The sequence below is a fragment of the Prionailurus viverrinus genome, chromosome X, assembly GCF_022837055.1.
Source record: "Prionailurus viverrinus isolate Anna chromosome X, UM_Priviv_1.0, whole genome shotgun sequence".
NCBI classification, from domain to species: Eukaryota; Metazoa; Chordata; class Mammalia; order Carnivora; family Felidae; genus Prionailurus; species Prionailurus viverrinus.
The window spans coordinates 3,510,000-3,527,579 of record NC_062579.1 but is presented as its reverse complement, the minus strand read 5'-3'; the positions used below and the strand labels follow the sequence as shown (position 1 = coordinate 3,527,579).

Below are 17,580 nucleotides of genomic sequence, written 5' to 3'. Positions count from 1 at the left end.
CCTTCTCACAATTGCCTGTTTCCCACAATTCTGTTTCTCCCCCAGTTCTCTCTCCCTTAATTTCTTATCGTCCCTGACAGCTCCGTCTCCCCCCAGGTTCCACCTCTCTCCCATAGTTCCTCATTCTCTCCAGAATTCCCGTTCTTTCCCATAGTTCTGTTCCTTCCTGTATTCCCTTGTGTCGTCCACAGTTCTCGCTCCCGCAATTCCTTGTCTTACCCTTGGTTCCCTGTTGTCACTTGCTCTTCTCCTGAATGTAACACCAGGTGGCCCTGTGGATGGCACTTGCTAGGGAAGTGTGGAAGAGAGTGTGCCCGGGGCTCTGACTCTCGTGCTCCCTGGATCCAGTTCAACACTTGAAGGGGATCCAGGCCCTGGTGCCCTGTGTTCTCTGTGGCTCATGGGTGCCCACTGACGGGGCTTTCTGATCGAGGGCTGCGGGCTTTCAGGGGATCCGGGAGCAACAGGTGAGGTGCCTTCCCGAATCTCAGGTCTCCATGGGGCCGCGACGTTCCCAAGCACCTGTCTGGGGCTTGCGAGGGTCATTCGAGAGTCACTAGGAAGGGGGCTGGCGGCCCTTGGGCGCCACGAGCTTGTGGGCATCTGCCTTTCCTGCAGGGACACTCGTCAGGTACTTGCCCTTTGCACCAATGGAATTCGTCCCAATCTCCCAATAGCCTCATTGGATTATCTTCTCAGAGACTTGCTCACTCGGCCAGCGTGTTCTCTCTGGAGACCTTCATGAGCAGAAGAGAGGATCCATGGAGGTCTAGGCCTGCCGGACCCACTGAAGTCCGCGCAGGCAGGGCTGGACTCGGGGGCCGTGGCTTCAGCAGCACTGGCATCTGAGAAAGTTGTCGTGGTGCAAATGGATTTCCTCTGCGGGGCCTCTGGGGGAGGATGAAAGAACCCGGAACTCTGAAAAAGCCACAGGATCCAGAGCAAGCCCCGAAGTGTGAGGTCACGGGGAAATGTCTAAAGCCCGGACCTTGATCACAAGCCACCGTGCGATATTCCCCTGCAGTCTCTGTAAGGACCGCAGATGTCACACAGACAAGTTCCCATGAGCTCAGGGTGTCCTCATAAACAGCGGGTGACCCTGTGAAAATGCGGTCTTTTTGAAGTGCCTGCCACCAGCTTCTCCGGCAGGAATGCGGTCCTGGAAGTGTCTCTTCCCAGCTGTGCCTGGTTTCCTGGAATCGCAGGCTCACTGCTGCAAGCAGCGGGTCTCCCACCATCCCTGCCGGCACCCCAGACTCTCCTCAGGGTCCGCCTGCGGCCTCCATGGCCGGCGTGGGTCCTCCCACTGCCCGCTAAATTCACCTCTCTTCATGGGGCTCATCGAACTTGGTCTGACTTACCCAGACCCGTGTTCTCCCAGATTTCCTGTTCGCCCGGCACCGGGAGGAAGGTCGGAGTGCAGTGGGGGGAGGGCACTGCAGCACCGTGCTGGGTTTTTCTCGGTCACATCGGCGTGTCCTCCCGTAACCCAGGCCTTCCGAGGCGTTTCCGCAGACAGCTCTCCTGTTGCCTTGTCTTTTCCAGAGAACGCTAATGTTCTTTTCTTCCTTACGCGTTCCCCACAGCTGTGCACGTGTCTCTTTTTTAAGTTGTGCTGGTTCCCGCCGTTCTTCTTACTCATCAGTCCCAATTCCCCGGGGCACTGGTGCTGCACCCTGCTGATGGCAGGGCACTTGCTGCCCTGTGCTTATCCGTTCAGTACTTGTGTATGAGCACATTCCATGTGCCAGGTGCTGTTTCAGGCACTACCACGGTGAGTACGACAGACCCCTCATCTAACGGGACTTTCCACTGTAGCAGCAGAGACAGAATGAAAAATACAAACGATTAGATCATCTTTCGGGTAGTGAAATACCATGGAGAAAAACAGAGCCATACGGGGCAGCGGAGTGATTTCAGGTCGGGTGTCCTGGATTTCTCCCTGAGGATGAGGTTCTCCCAGGGCCATTTGAATTAAGATCTGAGTGAAGTGTAGAAGGGAGCCATGAGAAAATCTGGAAAAGAGCTTTACAGGCAGAAGAGATTGTGCAAAGGCCCTGTGGCAGGACTGAGTTGGGAGCGAGAGAGAGAGGCCAGTGTGCCTGAGCGTTGGGAGTGAACAGAGAGGGACGTGAGTGGAGACTACACTGACCGGCAAGGTCCACTGGTGGAGGGAGTTTGGGATTTGGAGGTTTTTGTGAAAGTTACTCACTTGCCCCACGCGCAGTTGAGAAGGCCACCCTTCTTTCTGTCTTCATCTCAACTGCCCACATCCAACCTGGAACCTGGCATGTAGGAGGCACGCCTGGATACTTGCAGAATGAAAAAAGAGTTCTGAGGTCTGTTCCAAAGGACGCCCCCAGGTTCTGAAGGAAGGTGTGTTACCAGAACGATTGAACACATCTTCAAGATTCCTCTTCTGGGAGGAATAATTCTGCTGTCCTTCACCCGCCTTTTCTTCCTGGAACCACGTGGCAGCAAGCATGAAAAGACCACTTGGAGGTGTTTTCGTGTGACAGAGGCTGGCGGTCTCCTCCGTGTGGGCCCCGTGGGGCCCTGGTGACCTTCGCACCCCCCCCACCCCCGTGGCAGCTGTCCCGATGGTCACCCAAGCGCACCGTGATCCCGTGCTCCTCGGTCCGACAGCACAGGGCCCCGAAGCCCCCGTGTTGGCCCACGTGGTTTCTGTTTGGTCTGTGGCATCCACGCGGTTCTGCTGAGACGCACACGTGGCTGCCCAGGGCAGACGCTTGGGAAAAGGGGCAGAAAATGGCCGCGAGGTCCTGCATCAGTTGCTGACAAGAGACCCTCTTCTCCCCAGGTTCCGACGCCAGCACGGTTGAAATCCATGTCACAAGCGGGTCCCGCAACGAAAATGAGGTGGAATCTGTTCCCGAACCCCAGGGAGACCTCTGAGGGGGACGTGACAGGGGTCCGGTCCCCACATCCTCAGGTTCTGCGTTTCTCACTCTTGAGAACTGCATTCTCCCCACAAACCTTCCCGTCCTCACCGTGTTGTAACAGTTCCTTCCCGAGGAGGAGCCGTGGTAAGAGACGCGATCCGTGAGCACGAGCTTGGGAACAGAGAGAGAATTCCTTCCAGACCAGACATAGCAGCTACTCTCCACTCTTCTGAGGTTGCCTGTAATGTAAAGGCCAGACCCAGGTCCTTAGAAAAGTGAATAAAGTCGTCGTAACTGAGCTCCAGGCCTGGCTCGCGTGCTGTCTGAACAACACCTCTAGCAAATGCTCTTGAGCAAGGTCTTGATGACGTAGCCCCTGGTCCCCATGCTGTGCTGAGCAGTGACCTGGTCTAAGGACTCCTTGGCCCTGACTGACACCATTTCCCAGGTTAGAATCTTTGTATCAGTTGAAATATAGGTCTATCCAGGTGGATCTATAGGTATATATTTTAAGTTTTTAAATGTATTTATGGGCAAAATATTGTCGCATGCATTGGAGTTACAGGCCACATGGGAAGATCCATAGAAAAAGCAAGGCGGTGTTTTCCCGGGACACCACAGACCGCCCGGCCACGGGACACCTCCCTTCTGGTCAAGGACGCCCTTTTGCTCTAGAAAAGCCGTCCAGGAAGCTTCTGGACTTGTACTCTTAGAGAGTCGCCTGGCTGCAGCAGCATTCGGGGCACACCTGCACTGTGGCCACGGTGCCCTGGGCATGCGCATTCCTGAGGATGGGGCCAAGCTACGTCACTCCCCCCACCTTGATCCAAAGTGTCAGGGGCGTGCGAAGGACGCTTAGCTTTTCGGAGCGGTATGTGCCTTCTTTATCTGCCTCCGCGTGGACTCTTCAGTCCCCATCAGCACCAGAAGCCCCTCTTCTGCTTGAGGACCCCCCCTCAACAGCATGAGGCCAGCCCTCCCCCCCACCTCCGCCTGTAGGCACAGGTACTAGCTTTCACACCTCCCTGGCCGAGCCAGTCTAGTTAGCAGCTAGCGCCCGAGGGAGAGGGCCGCAGAGAAGCATGTCTGGAGAGGGGCCGAGGGGCCACTCCGGTGTCGTGTCCACACGTGGGCAGTGCCCGGGGCTGTGTCTGTGCGCACCTCCCCTGCATGGGCCTGGTCCTCCAGGATCCCTCAGAGGGCCCGGTATCGTTTGTTGTTTTTGCCTTACACCAGTGAGTCAGGTTCAGAGACTTGCAAGGAAGAACCCTTTCTGATCTGATGATCCAATGACAACCCCTCCGAGATGGGGTGGCCAAGTCCCCAGCTGGCGCAGCGGTTATGCCTGAGTGAGTTGTGGGGGGGGGGGGGGGGACTGAAAGCCAGAAGATGCATGAATATCCCCTCACGCCTACTTGCCGGGCAGCGAGCGGGCCCGTGCGGTGGAGAACTTGCAAATGAACATCACGGACGGGCACCGAGTCCATCTAGTGAAGAGAAGGGACAACGGAGCAAACCCGGGGATAAGCCAGAAAATGACGGGCCGCTCGGTTGTAAGCAGTCTCCCTGTCAGGCTGGTTGCTGCGGGGGCATCGGATTACCGTTTTGTAGATGGTGGGTGCGAAAGCAATGATCCAGTGGAGAGAAAGCAACACTGATGGGAGAGAAGTTTTCAAAAAGGTGAGGAGACCGGGCCCCAGCAGTCTGGGCTGGGACGCGACAGACGGGTGGCCGGGAGTGTAGTTTGGGTGGAAAAGAGGAGGCTGTTCCCCTCAGGCAGCTTTCGTAGGACTTCGGTTTATCAGCCGGTCGGCTTATCACAGCACGAAAACCCTCGTGAGGACTCCACTCGCTCCCCGCTCCCAAAATGCCCTCACGCCCCTTTCCCAGCGTGCAGTTTGAGGACGTACCCCACCCGGCTGCTTTCCTGTGGTTTCTCCCGGTGACGTGTGCTCAAGGAACACTGCTCCCGGTCGGAGCCCCTGTCCTCGGAGCGCGGACGCCGTGCATGGGTCCTCACGCTCCCCCCGTGGTGCCCCACGCCCTGTCCACCCCCTTGCACGGCTTACCTTGTCACGGAGGAGACAAGATGTGGACGATGAAAAGTTCTCTGCTGAGCGACTGGAAGCTTGGGACGCCCCAAATTACGTAAGTTTCCTTTATAGTAGGAAGAATCCCCCTGAGAGCTATAGGTGACCCAGCATTGCTGCTGAAGCCACCAAAGCCACACATCACACGTGCCTTTATCCTGGGGACTCCCATCTTTCCAGGACCTTCCTACGGCTTGAGTGTGCCTCACCCCATTTCCCGAAACATGGGAACGTGCTTGGTCAACTTGGCAGGTGTTAGAAAAGGCAGCAGGCTGAGCCCCCAGACAACACGGGGACCGCAGCCCTCTGCTTCGTTGTAGCACAGGGTCGGGCTGGACTTGGAGGGAACGATACCGTGACCTTGTCTGTGACTCCTACGGCAAAAGTACCCGTACAGCACTCCCTGCCTCTCCTCAACTGCCCCCTCCCTAACCCTGGGACGGCAGTGCCCAGTCATTATGTAGCCCCCCCCACCCCCCACCAATTGATTAAAGTGACAGGAAGCACTTGCTAGATGTGCTACATTCGAGACCCTGGTAGACGTCTGAAGGGTAGCCTGTGTCCTAAACTCACCCGTGTCCTAGGACTCGGGTTCTCCAAGTTAAAGCTAATCCTTGAACGCAAAGCCCCAGCAAAGCAAGCTGCTGATAGGGGAACACTCACTTGCTTTGAGTTTTGACCACAACCAGCCTGGAAGAAAGTGATGAAGAAACACACGAACACATGCTTCGTTTATACAACACGTTACGGTAACTGGGGGCCGCCGCTCCTCCCACATCGTGCTGTTCCGTTCCCTTGGCCCTACTTCAGCCCAGCAATCCTGCCAAGAGGCCCTCAGGTTACGGTCTTCCTGAGAAAATGCACAGTTTGCTCTTCATTCATCCATGTCCCCGCGGGCCCAACCAGGAGTTAACCGAGCGAGACCCAAGAAAGCACAGCCACCAAGTTCTCTAATATCAAAATAGAGCAATTTATTCAAGACACTGAGTATGATCTGTTGATTTTCTCTTGAAACAAATGAGCTACGACACACAAAGTGATTCTTCTTCTCAGAGAGCGTGAAGGTGAGTGGGGGTGGAGGACGACGAAACGAGGGGGGATGTGAATGGAACCGAATCTAGAAAATGCAGACAGAGGACCACATCTGGCTGTACGTCTGACACAGACAATAAAAACTGCAGAAGCCAGAATTCAAAACTTCAGTGAGTGGCGGAAGGAACATTTCTGCATTTGACAAGAAACAGGATAAAAGAAAGAAAAAACAAGATGGAACAGAAGGTTAAAAAATAGAGTAAAGTAACAAGGAATAAAGCAGACCCTTACATTTGACAAAGTGCACTTCACTGGGCTCCGCGATCTAGTTTTAGAAAGACAGGACGGAGATCAAGTCCCGGGTGTCGTGTGGGGTCAGAGGGTTTAGACCCTGTGGTGCAGGACATGCTCTTGGTCACTTCAGACCCCAGGACACGCTCTTCGTCATTTCAAGCCCGAGCGAAGATTCCAGGAAGGATGACTGTGTTACTCTGCTTTCAGAATCAAGGTTCAATTTGGTCACTAAGACTTCAGCGTTTACCCGCCATTGTTTAAGAGCCGTAAACAATGGCAAACAGGAACTTCCCACGAGGGCCACCCCTCGGTGAAGGGGAACCTCCCGGCTTGCTGGAAGTCGCCGACGTGAGAGGCTCAGCGGACAGCTGTCGTGCCGGGGGTGGGGGTGGGCCGGAGGCCTGCCCTGCGTGCTCAGGCTCCATCCCTCTTCAGGCCCGGGTGCTCCTCTCCTGCGACTGCTGGGGGTAGTGGGGGGGGGAGGCAGGGTTGGGGACCATCTGCCTCTGTCACCCCAGCTCCATTCTGTGCCTTGCAGCCCGTGGCTCCCAGCTGATCATTCCCACATGATTCAGACTTATGAATCACAAGGCTAAAGCCCACAGCTCCACAGGACCCCGGCCACTGACGTCCATGGGAAGCTTATCTAGTGAACCCGAGAGGACATCCCAGCATGACCGCCCGACGTCGACTGGCTTGTAAGACACGAGCCACATGCTGACCGTGGCCCAACCCTCAACAACTTCTCTGCAGAGGTGACATTTTTACTTGGGGTAGGGGTCAAGACGGTGTTGGTCTGGATCCCCAGCAAACAGCGTCCCAAACCTAATGATTTCTTAGGGCAGGCGGTCGTCGTCTGCGACCTTCAAAAACGGGAATGTGACGCCACAGAACTCGGACCTTCCGGGCTCAACACTTAGGGAACGGAGCCTGAATCAAATACCCAGCTTGTACACAGAGCCCTTTTTGGTCTTCTACAGACGGGGCTTGCATAACTCGGGTATCCAAGAGGAGGGCAATGAACGATCTAGAAGGAAGAACACACCCTGGCTGTTGCCGCCGGTCCCTGCACATTCCACGTTCTGCGGGAGGCCGCCGTCCTGCCGGCTGGATTTTGGCTTCACGGACAGACGCCACCCTCCAAACGACACCCTGTCTCACTGCTGGGACGCGCACCCAGCCGAAGCGTGCCCCCGACCGGCACCCCTGCCCCCGGGCCTGACCAGCTTCCTCGCCCCTTCGTATGCCCGCTGGGAAACAGAGGAGAGAAGAGGCCCAATCTTTCGCTCCTTCCCTGATGCTAATGTAAAAAACAGGTCAGTGTCGGGTTAGGACGAGAGTACAAAGGGCACCTGATCCAATGAAAGGAAACTCCTCTAGGAACACAAAGCCATGTTTAATTTTTTAAAAACAGTAAAAAGATTCATTATTAAAAAAAAAAAATCTTTCTCCTGGTCTCTCGAGAGAGAAAGAAACGATGAAGACGGCAGAAATTATTAGTGATGTTCTACCTACGTAATTCGCCTTCAGGACTGAGAGTCTCCCTTTCCCGTTCGTTTCTGTCACTATCACACCGGGTGAGATCCCGGAGGCTCTTAGGTGAGCTGTGCCAGGACTGGTCAACCGCTCTCGGTGAAGCGACCGTGGGTACTCAGAGCGCCGTGAACGAGAGGTCGCTAACAGGTGACAGGGAGCCCAGCTGTCAGTGTGGATGGCTTCTTCAATTCCGTTTGGTTTGGGAAGTGCTTCCTGGGGTCAGAGGGCTCTGTTCTTGACCCCTCTCGTGCCGGCTACGAGGGTGAACGCCCCCGAAACGACGCGACACTCTTCTTTGAACCAAAAAGCGCCGGGATTTGCGTCTCTCACTGCAGAAGCATCCCCCCGCCGACCCCCAGGACCCACCCAGACTTTTCCACCCAGATCCCTAACCGCCTTTCACGATGCTGCAGGGAACGGAAAGGCCACCTCAGACCCTGCCTGTGTCCTCCTAAGATTTGCTTATAATATGAATCACACAAAGCTCTCTGTGTCTGATGGCCATTTTAGGATTTTAAAATTGTTTTAACATAAAAATATTTTTTTTTTCCAAAAATACTCCGGGCTCTTTCTCTTAATAAGTATTTTTTTTTTCTCCTGTAAAAAGTCCCCGTGCCCTGCCTTCTTACATAAAGCACTTATTATGCGCCGAAAGTGCCCTTGAGACCGAAGATCCGAAGCAACTATGAGAAAGGGACAGCGAGTGAGCGAGGGGCGGTGAGGGAGAGGGAGGAAGGGCGGAGGGGAGGACGAAGGGACGGGAAAGCCGACCGTCAGAGATTCCGGCATGGTGTCCACGAGGCTGCCTCTACGGAAGGTGTAGTCAAACCAACACCACACCGCGCGAAGGAGAGGTGGAGGGGGCACACAGTGGGAAGGAAGCAACAAACCAAAACCAGTTTCCATCTCAGACCGAAGGCCCCCGGACGACAGGATTCCAGCCAATAGAAAAACCACCGGACAAAGAAGATTCTAGAAAATAGAAAGTGTTGGGATTACAAAGTTGCGCATTTCATCGGTACAAACTGGTCTTTGAACATCCTCTGTGAGAGCAAGTGCAGTGTCCAAATTGTTAGGGGGAAAAAACGAACCCACCACGTGGAGGAGAGTCCCCTCCCCCACTTTTGGTTTTATCACAGCATTTTTCTTTTTTCTTTTCTTTTTTCTTTTTTGGCACAGCTTTTTTTGTTTTCTCTTTTCTCCTCTTCGTCTTTTCTCAACTATCAGAGCCTGTTCTGGATGGAAAGCAAACCGTGCCCCGCCTAGCCGGCGGCTCCATGCTTCCCAGGCTGAATGTTCTGGGTGGAAACCATTCCTTCCCCCTTTGATATGACTGTGTATGTTTCTGGTTTAAACTTCTTGATGAAGATTACGAGAAAGTAGAGACTCCTGTGGCCAGGATGAACTGATTTCCAAGTACACTCTAATGCAAGTCAAGTTCGTACAGTTTTGGAGCGGAAAGAACGGTGTCTGAGCATTGCTGCTTCACACATTCACTGCTGGTCCGTTAGAATTCTCTTCTAGAATAGTTTGTGTTTACTTTCGGAGATCTAAAACACACACCTGGAAGGAAACAGAAGGTGCCTCTTATCTTCACAGATGACAGCAAAATGCCTTTTGAGCCCCTGGACCAACTCCGGCCCGCCACCCATGTTCTGTAAATAAAGTTTTATTGGCAGCTTTAATAAAAGGCTAGTGTGCGAGCACGTGACCCAGCAACGCCAAGCAAACAGCACTACGTGGAAGCTCCAGGTCGAGGGCAATGCCAGGAACCAGTGGGGGAGGGGTGGGCTACGTGATGGAGAGGACGACTCCAGCCCGAGCACACAGACGATGGGAACATTTGCGGCCCTCGCTGACAGTCACCGAGCCAGCCCCACTGCTGCCCCCCGCCTTGGGGCTCATGGCAAGCCCAAGTGCGGGAACGAACCAAGAGGCTAGACCTCTCACGGGAGCAGAATAAGACCAGGAGGCCATGCCTTTATCACAAGAGGTCAGGGTCACAAACACGGAACTAAGCCAGGAGCAAGTTTCTCAGCCTCGGCACTGGTGACACCTACAGCCAGATCCTTCCCTGCTCCGGGGGCCATTCTGCGCGTTGTGGGAGGACTGGCGGCCTCCCTGCCCTCCACGCACCAGATGCCAGGAGCGCCCCTGTCAAAGTAGTGACAGCCCACAGTGCCTCCTGACATTGTGACAGGGCAGGATCACCCCTGTGGCATCGTCACGGGGCAGAATGCCCCTAAGAAAATGCTGGCCAGAATGACAACCTGGAAGGGAGGAAGAGGTGGCCATTCACAGATGGTGCCAACCCAGGGGGTCAGCCCAGAAGTTTCCTTCACCAGAAGCACGTCTGTTCAGCGCCTGCGTGCAAAGCGGTCAGAGGCCAGGGCCCGTCACACCCCCTGCAGCTGCACTCCGGTATCCGCTGCCCGATGTTTCGTCTTTGTGCCCCGCCCCGCCCCTCCCCTCCCCGCCCCTCCCCGGCAAACCACAGGTGCTGCTTACAGAGCCATCGGACGCGCTGGCACCCACTTTGTCCCCTCGGGCATTCCAGCACACCTCGAAGATGCCGCCAGTGCCTCGGTAGCTGTGGACAAGACTTCCACTCTGTAAAGCAAAGCAGTCATCACTTATGACGCAAAAGGACACTCGAAACACGGACGCGGTAGCCGGGGCACCTGGGTGCTCTGTCGGTTAAGCGTCCGACTCCTGGTTTTGGCTCAAGTCATGATCTCGCGGTCGTGAGATGCGGCTCTGCGCTAGGCAGGGAGCCTGCTTGAGATGTTCTCTCTCTCTCACCCTTTGCCTCTCCCTAACTCACGTACCCGCCTCGATCTCACGCTCTCAAAGCATTACACACGAAACAAAACATGGAGGTGGTGCAGTGGGCACTCCTTTGGACGTTATCCTGAAATGTCATCACAGATACATTATCTCAGGTATTTCTGACACCTAGAAATGAAAACGACTTGCAATAAGGTCTCCAGCGGCTGTAGACACAGGCCTCTCAGACTTCCTATGAGATGGGAACAGGGGAAGGAGCAAGCCAACAACGTTACGTACGTTTTTTTTTATATTCACACAGTACCCTCCCTGAGGATTAAAGTGAGCTTTAAAATGTCTCAAAGAGGGGCGCCAGGGTGGCTCTGTCTGTTAAGTGTTGGACTCTTGGCTTTGGCTCAGGTCATGATCTCATGGTTCACGGGTTTGAGCCCTGGGCCAGGTTCCGCATGGACAGTGCAGAGCCTGCTTGGGATTCTCTCTCTCCTTCTCTGTCTCAAAAATAAACAAACGTTAACAAAATAGTAACACAACAAATAAAATGTCTCAAAGAGGGGGCACCTGGCTGGCCCAGTTGAGCTTGTGACTCTTGATCGTGGATGGGGTTGTAAGTTCGAGCCCCACATTGGGTGGAGAGTTTACTTAAAGTCTTTAAAAACATAAATAAGGGGTGCCTGGATGGCTCATCGGTTAAGTATCTGACTTTGGCTCAGGTCACGGTCTCATGTTCGCAAGTTCGAGCCTCGCGTCGGGCTCTGTGCCGACAGCTCGGAGCCTGAACCCTGCTTCCGATTCTGTGTCTCCCTCTCTCTCTGCCCCTCCCCCGCTCGCTGTCTCTCAAAAATAAATAAAAATGTTAAAAAAAAAAAACAAGTAAAATGTCTCTGAATTTTGTGATTTCTAAAACGGGGGTGACAGGGTTTGACGACTTTTTGACAGCAGGCAGCACTTAATGAATGAGGTCATGTTGCAGACCCGCCCATCATCATTTCTAGTGTTTCACCGAAAGCCTGTCACGTTCCTGGCGTGGGGCTGGGGGGTTTCTGGGAGGCCTGTCTGGGGCCGCGCAACTCGCCTTGGTGTCAGGCTGCCTGCACGCAGGGCCCACCATTGCCTCTCCTTCTGCGAGAGAACTGGTTTATGTACGGCACTCCCCGGGGAGCCTGAGGTCTCCTCGGACGCCCGCACCCCCATGCCAGTGAACTTGGCTCACTACCCCCTTTCCCTGCCACAAGAGGCCATGGGCTGGAGAATGCAAATCCATCTGAAGGTCAACCCAGCCAAAGGGGATCAAGAAGGTGGGTCAGATTAAAAGGACAGAAGCGGGGCACGTAATCCACCCTGAGATCCAACAGAACGGGTCACAGGCTGTTTTCAACACCTCCTACCGTAACAGCATTTGTCTTCCGTCAGGAGAGCCGAGAGCTGACTGCCCGATACAATACTCTGTACTGGGGGTGCCTGGTGGCTCAGTTAAGTGTCTGACTCCCGATTGTGGCTCAGGTCACGATCGCAGGGCTCGGGAGTTGGAGCCTCACCTCGGGCTCTGCGCTGACAACGCGAAGCCCGCTTCGGATTCTCGGTTTCCCTCTCTCTCCGCCTCTTTCAAAAATCACTTAAAAAATCTTCTGTGCTATACCAGTTCCTGCCATTCCACTCTCTATATTCAGAATGCTATTTACCCTCAGTTATGGCTGCAGGTACTTACAGAGGCTACGCTGAACCAAACATTCTCTTTTAGTTCTGATAACACAACGACCCACCATTGACCTATCCCCTTTGCTACCCGAACACCGTTTCAGTCAAAAACCATTAAATGGCATGAGCACAGCAAACACACTCCTTTGTGCTCCTTGGTTTGCTGCACGGAGAAGGTACTGGTGTTGGTGGGGAGTGCAGGAGGTCAGGGCCGGCCTGGCACCCCTGCCCGGTAAGCTCGGACGGAAGGACGCCTCTCCCCCTCGAACCCTTGTGACCGACAGCGGCATGTCTGGAAAGGGCTGGGCGACACTTTGCTGAGATGACCGCAGGTCATCTGCAGGTGGAAGGTTTCATGCCAGGGGCTTAGAGAAAGTCGAAGACGGGGAGATCCCTTGATGAGGGGGCGGGGGCGGGGGAAGGCCCACAGCCCCGCGGTGCTGAGCCCGAGGTCCGCCTGGGCAAGGCAGGGTTTGCTTCCAGGCTCTGTGTGAGGCCGCTCGAGCGTTCCTAAGCACAGACTTCCCAGTCGCCGCTCCTGGCCTGGGTCCCCACAAATGCTGTTTGGACATTACTTCTGGAAAGGATTCTGTCGCGGCAATCGGGGGATTACCTGAGTATTCCAGATATGCACGCACTTATCGAAGGAGCCACTGGCCAAATATTTCCCGTCAGGGCTAAAAGCTACGCTGTAGACAGGCTCCTGATGCTTGGTTAGCGTGTGGACACAGACGCCTCGCTCCACATCCCACAGTCGGACCGTAGAATCGAATGAAGCGCTAGAAAGACGGGAGAGAAAACATCATCAAACACGCTGGTTTCTTTCTATTTCCCTAAGACGTTCAAAGGATCTCACGTGCTGTTTGTCCTTCCTGGCCCTGAGGTTTCGAGAGAAGTAACTGGGCATATGCCTTTTCTAAAATGTGACTGGGGCATATTGAAAAAAAGCCCATAGTTAGAAAACGAATCTTTTCTTCCGGGGCTGTCATTAAGGAAACAAGGTGACATCCACATTCATTGCTTTCTGCATGTTCTACGGAGATGAATGATATATGCTCTTGTATAGTATTTACTCGATTTCTAAAATGCTCCCTACAGTTTGGGGTGCCTGGGTGGCTCAGTAGGTTAAGCCCCCAACTTCGGCTCAGGTCGTGATCTTGAGTTCATGAGTTCGAGCCCCACGTTAGGCTTTCTGCTGACAGCTCAGAGCCTGGGGCCTGCTTCGGATTCTGTGTCTCCCTCTCTTTCTGCCCCTCTCCCACTCACGCTCTCTCTCAAAAAATAAACATTAAAAAAAAAAGCTAAAAAATAAATACTCCTGCAATTTAAAACATCTATTAGGGCGCCTGGGTGGCTCAGTCAGTTGAGCTCAGGTCATGATCTCACAGTCCGTGAGTTCGAGCCCCGCGTCGGGCTCTGCGCTGACAGCTCGGAGCCTGGAGCCTGCTTCGGATTCTGTGTCTCCCTCTCTCTCTGCCCCTCCCCTGCTTATGCTCTGTCTCGGTCTCAAAAATAAAAACATTAAAAAAAACCCAAAAACCAACATCTATTGTTAGCAACTAAGATGATACCAACAGTCTGGAAAAAGAGCAACCTGAGTGATTAAGACTCTTAATCCAACAGGAATTAAAATACAATCACACCCAAATATGCAACCACACTGTCTCGAGCTCGAATTGGACTTCTTTTCAAGTTGAAAAGAACAGCATGTATCACAGAGCAGTTATCTGCTGTGCTCTCACCAGGGACTCAGGCACTGCTATGTTCCCTTCATACCCGTTCGCTGAAAGGATAATTTATGCTCGTGACACAAAAGTACCTTTCGGGCTATCGAAAACCGATTCTCAGTGTGTTCTCGTAGTAATTTAAGTGGATTTTAGGAGAATTGCTTGAAATAAGACAATTATGGTCTCCACGTTCTTCTGGTTTCAGTCTCTCAGCAGGTGTAGGAATGCCTTCCAGTACTTTCTAAGAGACGGCCTGTGGTCGAGCACTCGCGGCGACAAGAGTCCTTGCTGCTTGGCGAGGCCGCCACCCCGCATCCCGCTCCGTTGCAAAGATGGAGCGTTCTTCCTGATCGACACCTGTCACCTGTCCCCGCATATCCGTTCTGTGCAAGTGCGAGAGCCAGCCCCTGGTTGTCCCCGGTAACGAAACATCCCGCCCAAGTCTCATCCCTTCCCGGTGAAGCAGACACACCCACGAGGCTTTGGACTGTGGCTCCCAGATCCCTAGGTCTCCTGGCTCAGTCTCAGAGTCTGTTTGGTTTGTTTTTTGAATGTTCTTTTAAAAACACAATACCCAGAGTAGAACATTACGTCCTGAAAGGGGTCCAACGAGCATCGCGACCAACCGGTTCCGCGGACAGCGGCCTAAAGTGACGTGGCTCCGGGGAGGCCACCTCTGCGTCACTTACAACCACTCTGGCCAATTGTGGCCTGACTGGTCATTCCTCTCCACCCGATGCTGGTGTCACAACAGAAATGGTCGGGTCGGGTCCGGTGTCCCAACTGAATTCCGTTTCCTTTCTGTGTCTTCACAAAAACCTTCACCAAAGCAAGGGCTCAAAGCCCGGCCCCACGACCAGCCCCTCCCACCAACCTCATGGTTCAAATGACCCTCACCCTCCAGTTACGAGTCACCGGAGAGTCTCGCGGTGCATTCAAAGCGGGCTAGCCACCTCGTTTCCTTTGGAAGGGCGTGAGCAAACTCGCAACACCCCTCAGCAAAACTTCCTGTTCCGTTTGGATACAAAAAACTCTTACTGGCCATGTGGCGAGCTGAGACAGTGAGCAAGGCTGCTTTCAGGAACCGTGCCTGGGCTGTGGGCCCTGTGCCCTTTACCTTGCTAGCATGATGTTGGAATTTGGGTTGCTGGTGGCTGGCCCGGTGGGACTCCACTTTATGGTGTAGATCTCTTTGCTGTGGGCCTGAAGGTCATGGACACACGTATCCTGCTTCATACTCCAGATCTAGAGAACACAGCGGGAACAATGTGAGCACACGCCGTCTCTGCAGCCAGGAATGGTTCAACATCACCTATTCCGTGAACCTAAGTCACGTGTCTGGCTCCTGGGAAGCTCGCTGCCCGGTCGGCAGGTGGCCGGCCACGCAGTGCCCAGAACAGGGGCGGACAGAGGGCTAGGGCGCCACGGGGAAGGGAAGGACTCTCAGCAGGATCCGTGACGGACACACAGACACACGGGAGTTAAGTGGGTGACAGCGACATCTAGTTAGCGACGGGGACAAAGTGCAGAGGCAGGAAGAGTGTGAGGAACAGTGAGTGGAAGCTCCGCACAGAGTACGCGGGTTGTGGCTGGGAGGAGGCAGCACGTCCTTGCAGACAGCCGTACCTTTAATGTCATGTCATCAGAGCAGGACGCTAGCAGCATTCCAGAAGGATCCCATTTGATGGCGTTCACCTCGTTCTGAAAGAGCAAAAGGTTTCAGAAAGAACGGCTTGCGAGCAGATACCACAACCCGCCACCAGGTGGCAGCAGCGCTCTGTCATCTCCACCAGGAGCCTCTTTGCCTCTCGCCCGGATGGCGAAGATGGAGAAGCCGCGGCATTTCCTCTCATTTCCCTCTTTTCCTTACTCCGCCTTTCACATTTGCATAAAAGCACAACCATGTGCCACACGGAACCAGCCGCCTCATCTGCATTTGTCTAAGGAAAAACACAGTCTCAACTAGGAAGGGAGCCAAGTGAATTTACTCGTGATTCAGGGCAGCACATAAAACCAGGAAGACCACGGTTGTTTATAAACTGACTCTGAAAATCGTTTTCCTAAGTCCTTTCACTACGGCTGTTTCCCTACCAGAAACTTCTCTTCTGGGGGAGGGGGTGGGGGTGGGGTGGGGGCAGGGCCGGGAGGGGTGGAAGGAAATTTAAGAGAGGGCTTTAACGCAGGTTGAAGGCCACGTGACCTAAACGCACCAGCAGACGAACGCGGCCGTACAAGTGGTAACTGTTAGATACACCCACAGACAAAATCCTCGAGGAGGGCAAAGAGCTGAAAATCCAGAGCAAACAGCCCAGAGACAAAATGCCGCAACACAGCACAGGTGCAAAGTTGTAGCAGGCGGCCGCAGTGTGCTGTGGGGGCAGAAAGGAGGGTGACTGCAGACGGCCTTCTGGATGGGCCGGGGGGCGGGATGACCCTGAGGCCCAACCCCGAGGCGGAATCCTGGAGGATGCAGGTGGACACAGCCCCGAGGGACACCTGACCCTGGGCTGGGGAGGGGGCGCTGGGCCTGGCGAGCTGGGGAGCAAGCCTTCCCAGCAGGATGACTAGAGCCCCATTTGCCCAGAGAGTCCCACCCATGCTTGCCGTCCCGGCCTGACAACTGATTTCAAGCTAACAATTAACTTTCCAATCAATCTCACACTCCTAAGCACTCTGGTTTGGGTGATATAGTTTATGGTCACGCTACTTGTAAAGGACACTGAGTTTTGAAGGGTGTGAGGCGGAGACGTGACAAGGCCACATCTGTGTTCCGTGCACTATCGAGATAGCCTGGGAAAAAAGGGAGGAAGGAAGCTTGGGAGTCCCAGGGGCAGGCCACTGGCTGGGCGAAGGGAGGACAGAGGGGCCGGGCCGCAGACAGTGTTTGTGCGTGTGCACGTGTACTCGAGAAAGCGGGTCTGGGATGCCAGCAGAACCTGGTGCCCAGTGACAGGTGCTGCTCCAGGGACAGACTCAGCAGCACAGGGGAGCGAGGCTGGCTTGATCTACCCCACGGGCAGATGGCTCAGGGCCCAGGAGCGTGGAGCCGGACCCACGGACTACCCCCAGCGAGAGCCATCTGTAAATCCTCTAGGGTACAGCAAACCCCTTCCCCGGAGTGGAGTTTTCTCTCCCTACCTCCGCAACCCAAGTCATAATCACCAGAAGGCAACCAGGGTTGGCTCAGAGTCTCGGGAAGAAACAGGCTCGACTACATTTGAAAATGTGTGATGGTGACAGAGCTCGAAGTGGGACAGCGGGAAGTCGCAAATACTTCTATTAAAAGCCGGGCGGGGGGGGGGGGGGGGTCTGGGATTAGAGGAGAGACAGAAGAGATGAGCAAAATAAAGAGCAGGGTCAGCTGACTGACACAATGAGATGTTAGCAGCACAGTCGATGCCTCTGCTTTTAGAAGCAAGGACCTGTAGGGACAGAGGCTGGCAAGGCTGAGGAACGTGGAAATGATCAAGTGCTGGGGACAACGGCATCTGTGACCCTGGCAGGTCTTCCAACAGG

The 17,580-nt window shown here is 54.3% G+C and overlaps 2 protein-coding genes across 4 annotated transcripts in view; one reads left to right on the top strand and one right to left on the bottom strand.

Moving 5' to 3' along the window:
* GPR143 (G protein-coupled receptor 143) overlaps positions 1-17,580 on the top strand; it is a 65,939-nt gene that overhangs the window by 47,119 nt on the left and 1,240 nt on the right. Inside the window, exon 9 of one of the 2 annotated variants that reach the window (XM_047843780.1) lies at positions 2,822-5,048. The exons of the other annotated variant lie outside the window; for it this stretch is intronic. Coding sequence (XP_047699736.1) covers positions 2,822-2,916 — 95 coding nt within the window. The 3' untranslated portion in view covers positions 2,917-5,048. Of the gene's footprint in view, positions 1-2,821; positions 5,049-17,580 lie in introns of those variants that run through there. 2 annotated transcript variants of the gene reach the window in all.
* Positions 5,945-17,580, bottom strand: part of TBL1X (transducin beta like 1 X-linked) — a 234,053-nt gene continuing 222,417 nt past the window's right edge. For both annotated transcript variants that reach the window (XM_047843777.1, XM_047843778.1), the window contains 5 exons: positions 15,691-15,765; positions 15,182-15,309; positions 12,951-13,116; positions 10,364-10,465; positions 5,945-9,418 (listed from right to left, as the gene is read on the bottom strand). In XM_047843777.1, the coding sequence (XP_047699733.1) occupies positions 9,392-9,418; positions 10,364-10,465; positions 12,951-13,116; positions 15,182-15,309; positions 15,691-15,765 (498 nt within the window). In that variant the 3' untranslated portion in view covers positions 5,945-9,391. The remainder of the gene's footprint in view (positions 9,419-10,363; positions 10,466-12,950; positions 13,117-15,181; positions 15,310-15,690; positions 15,766-17,580) is intronic.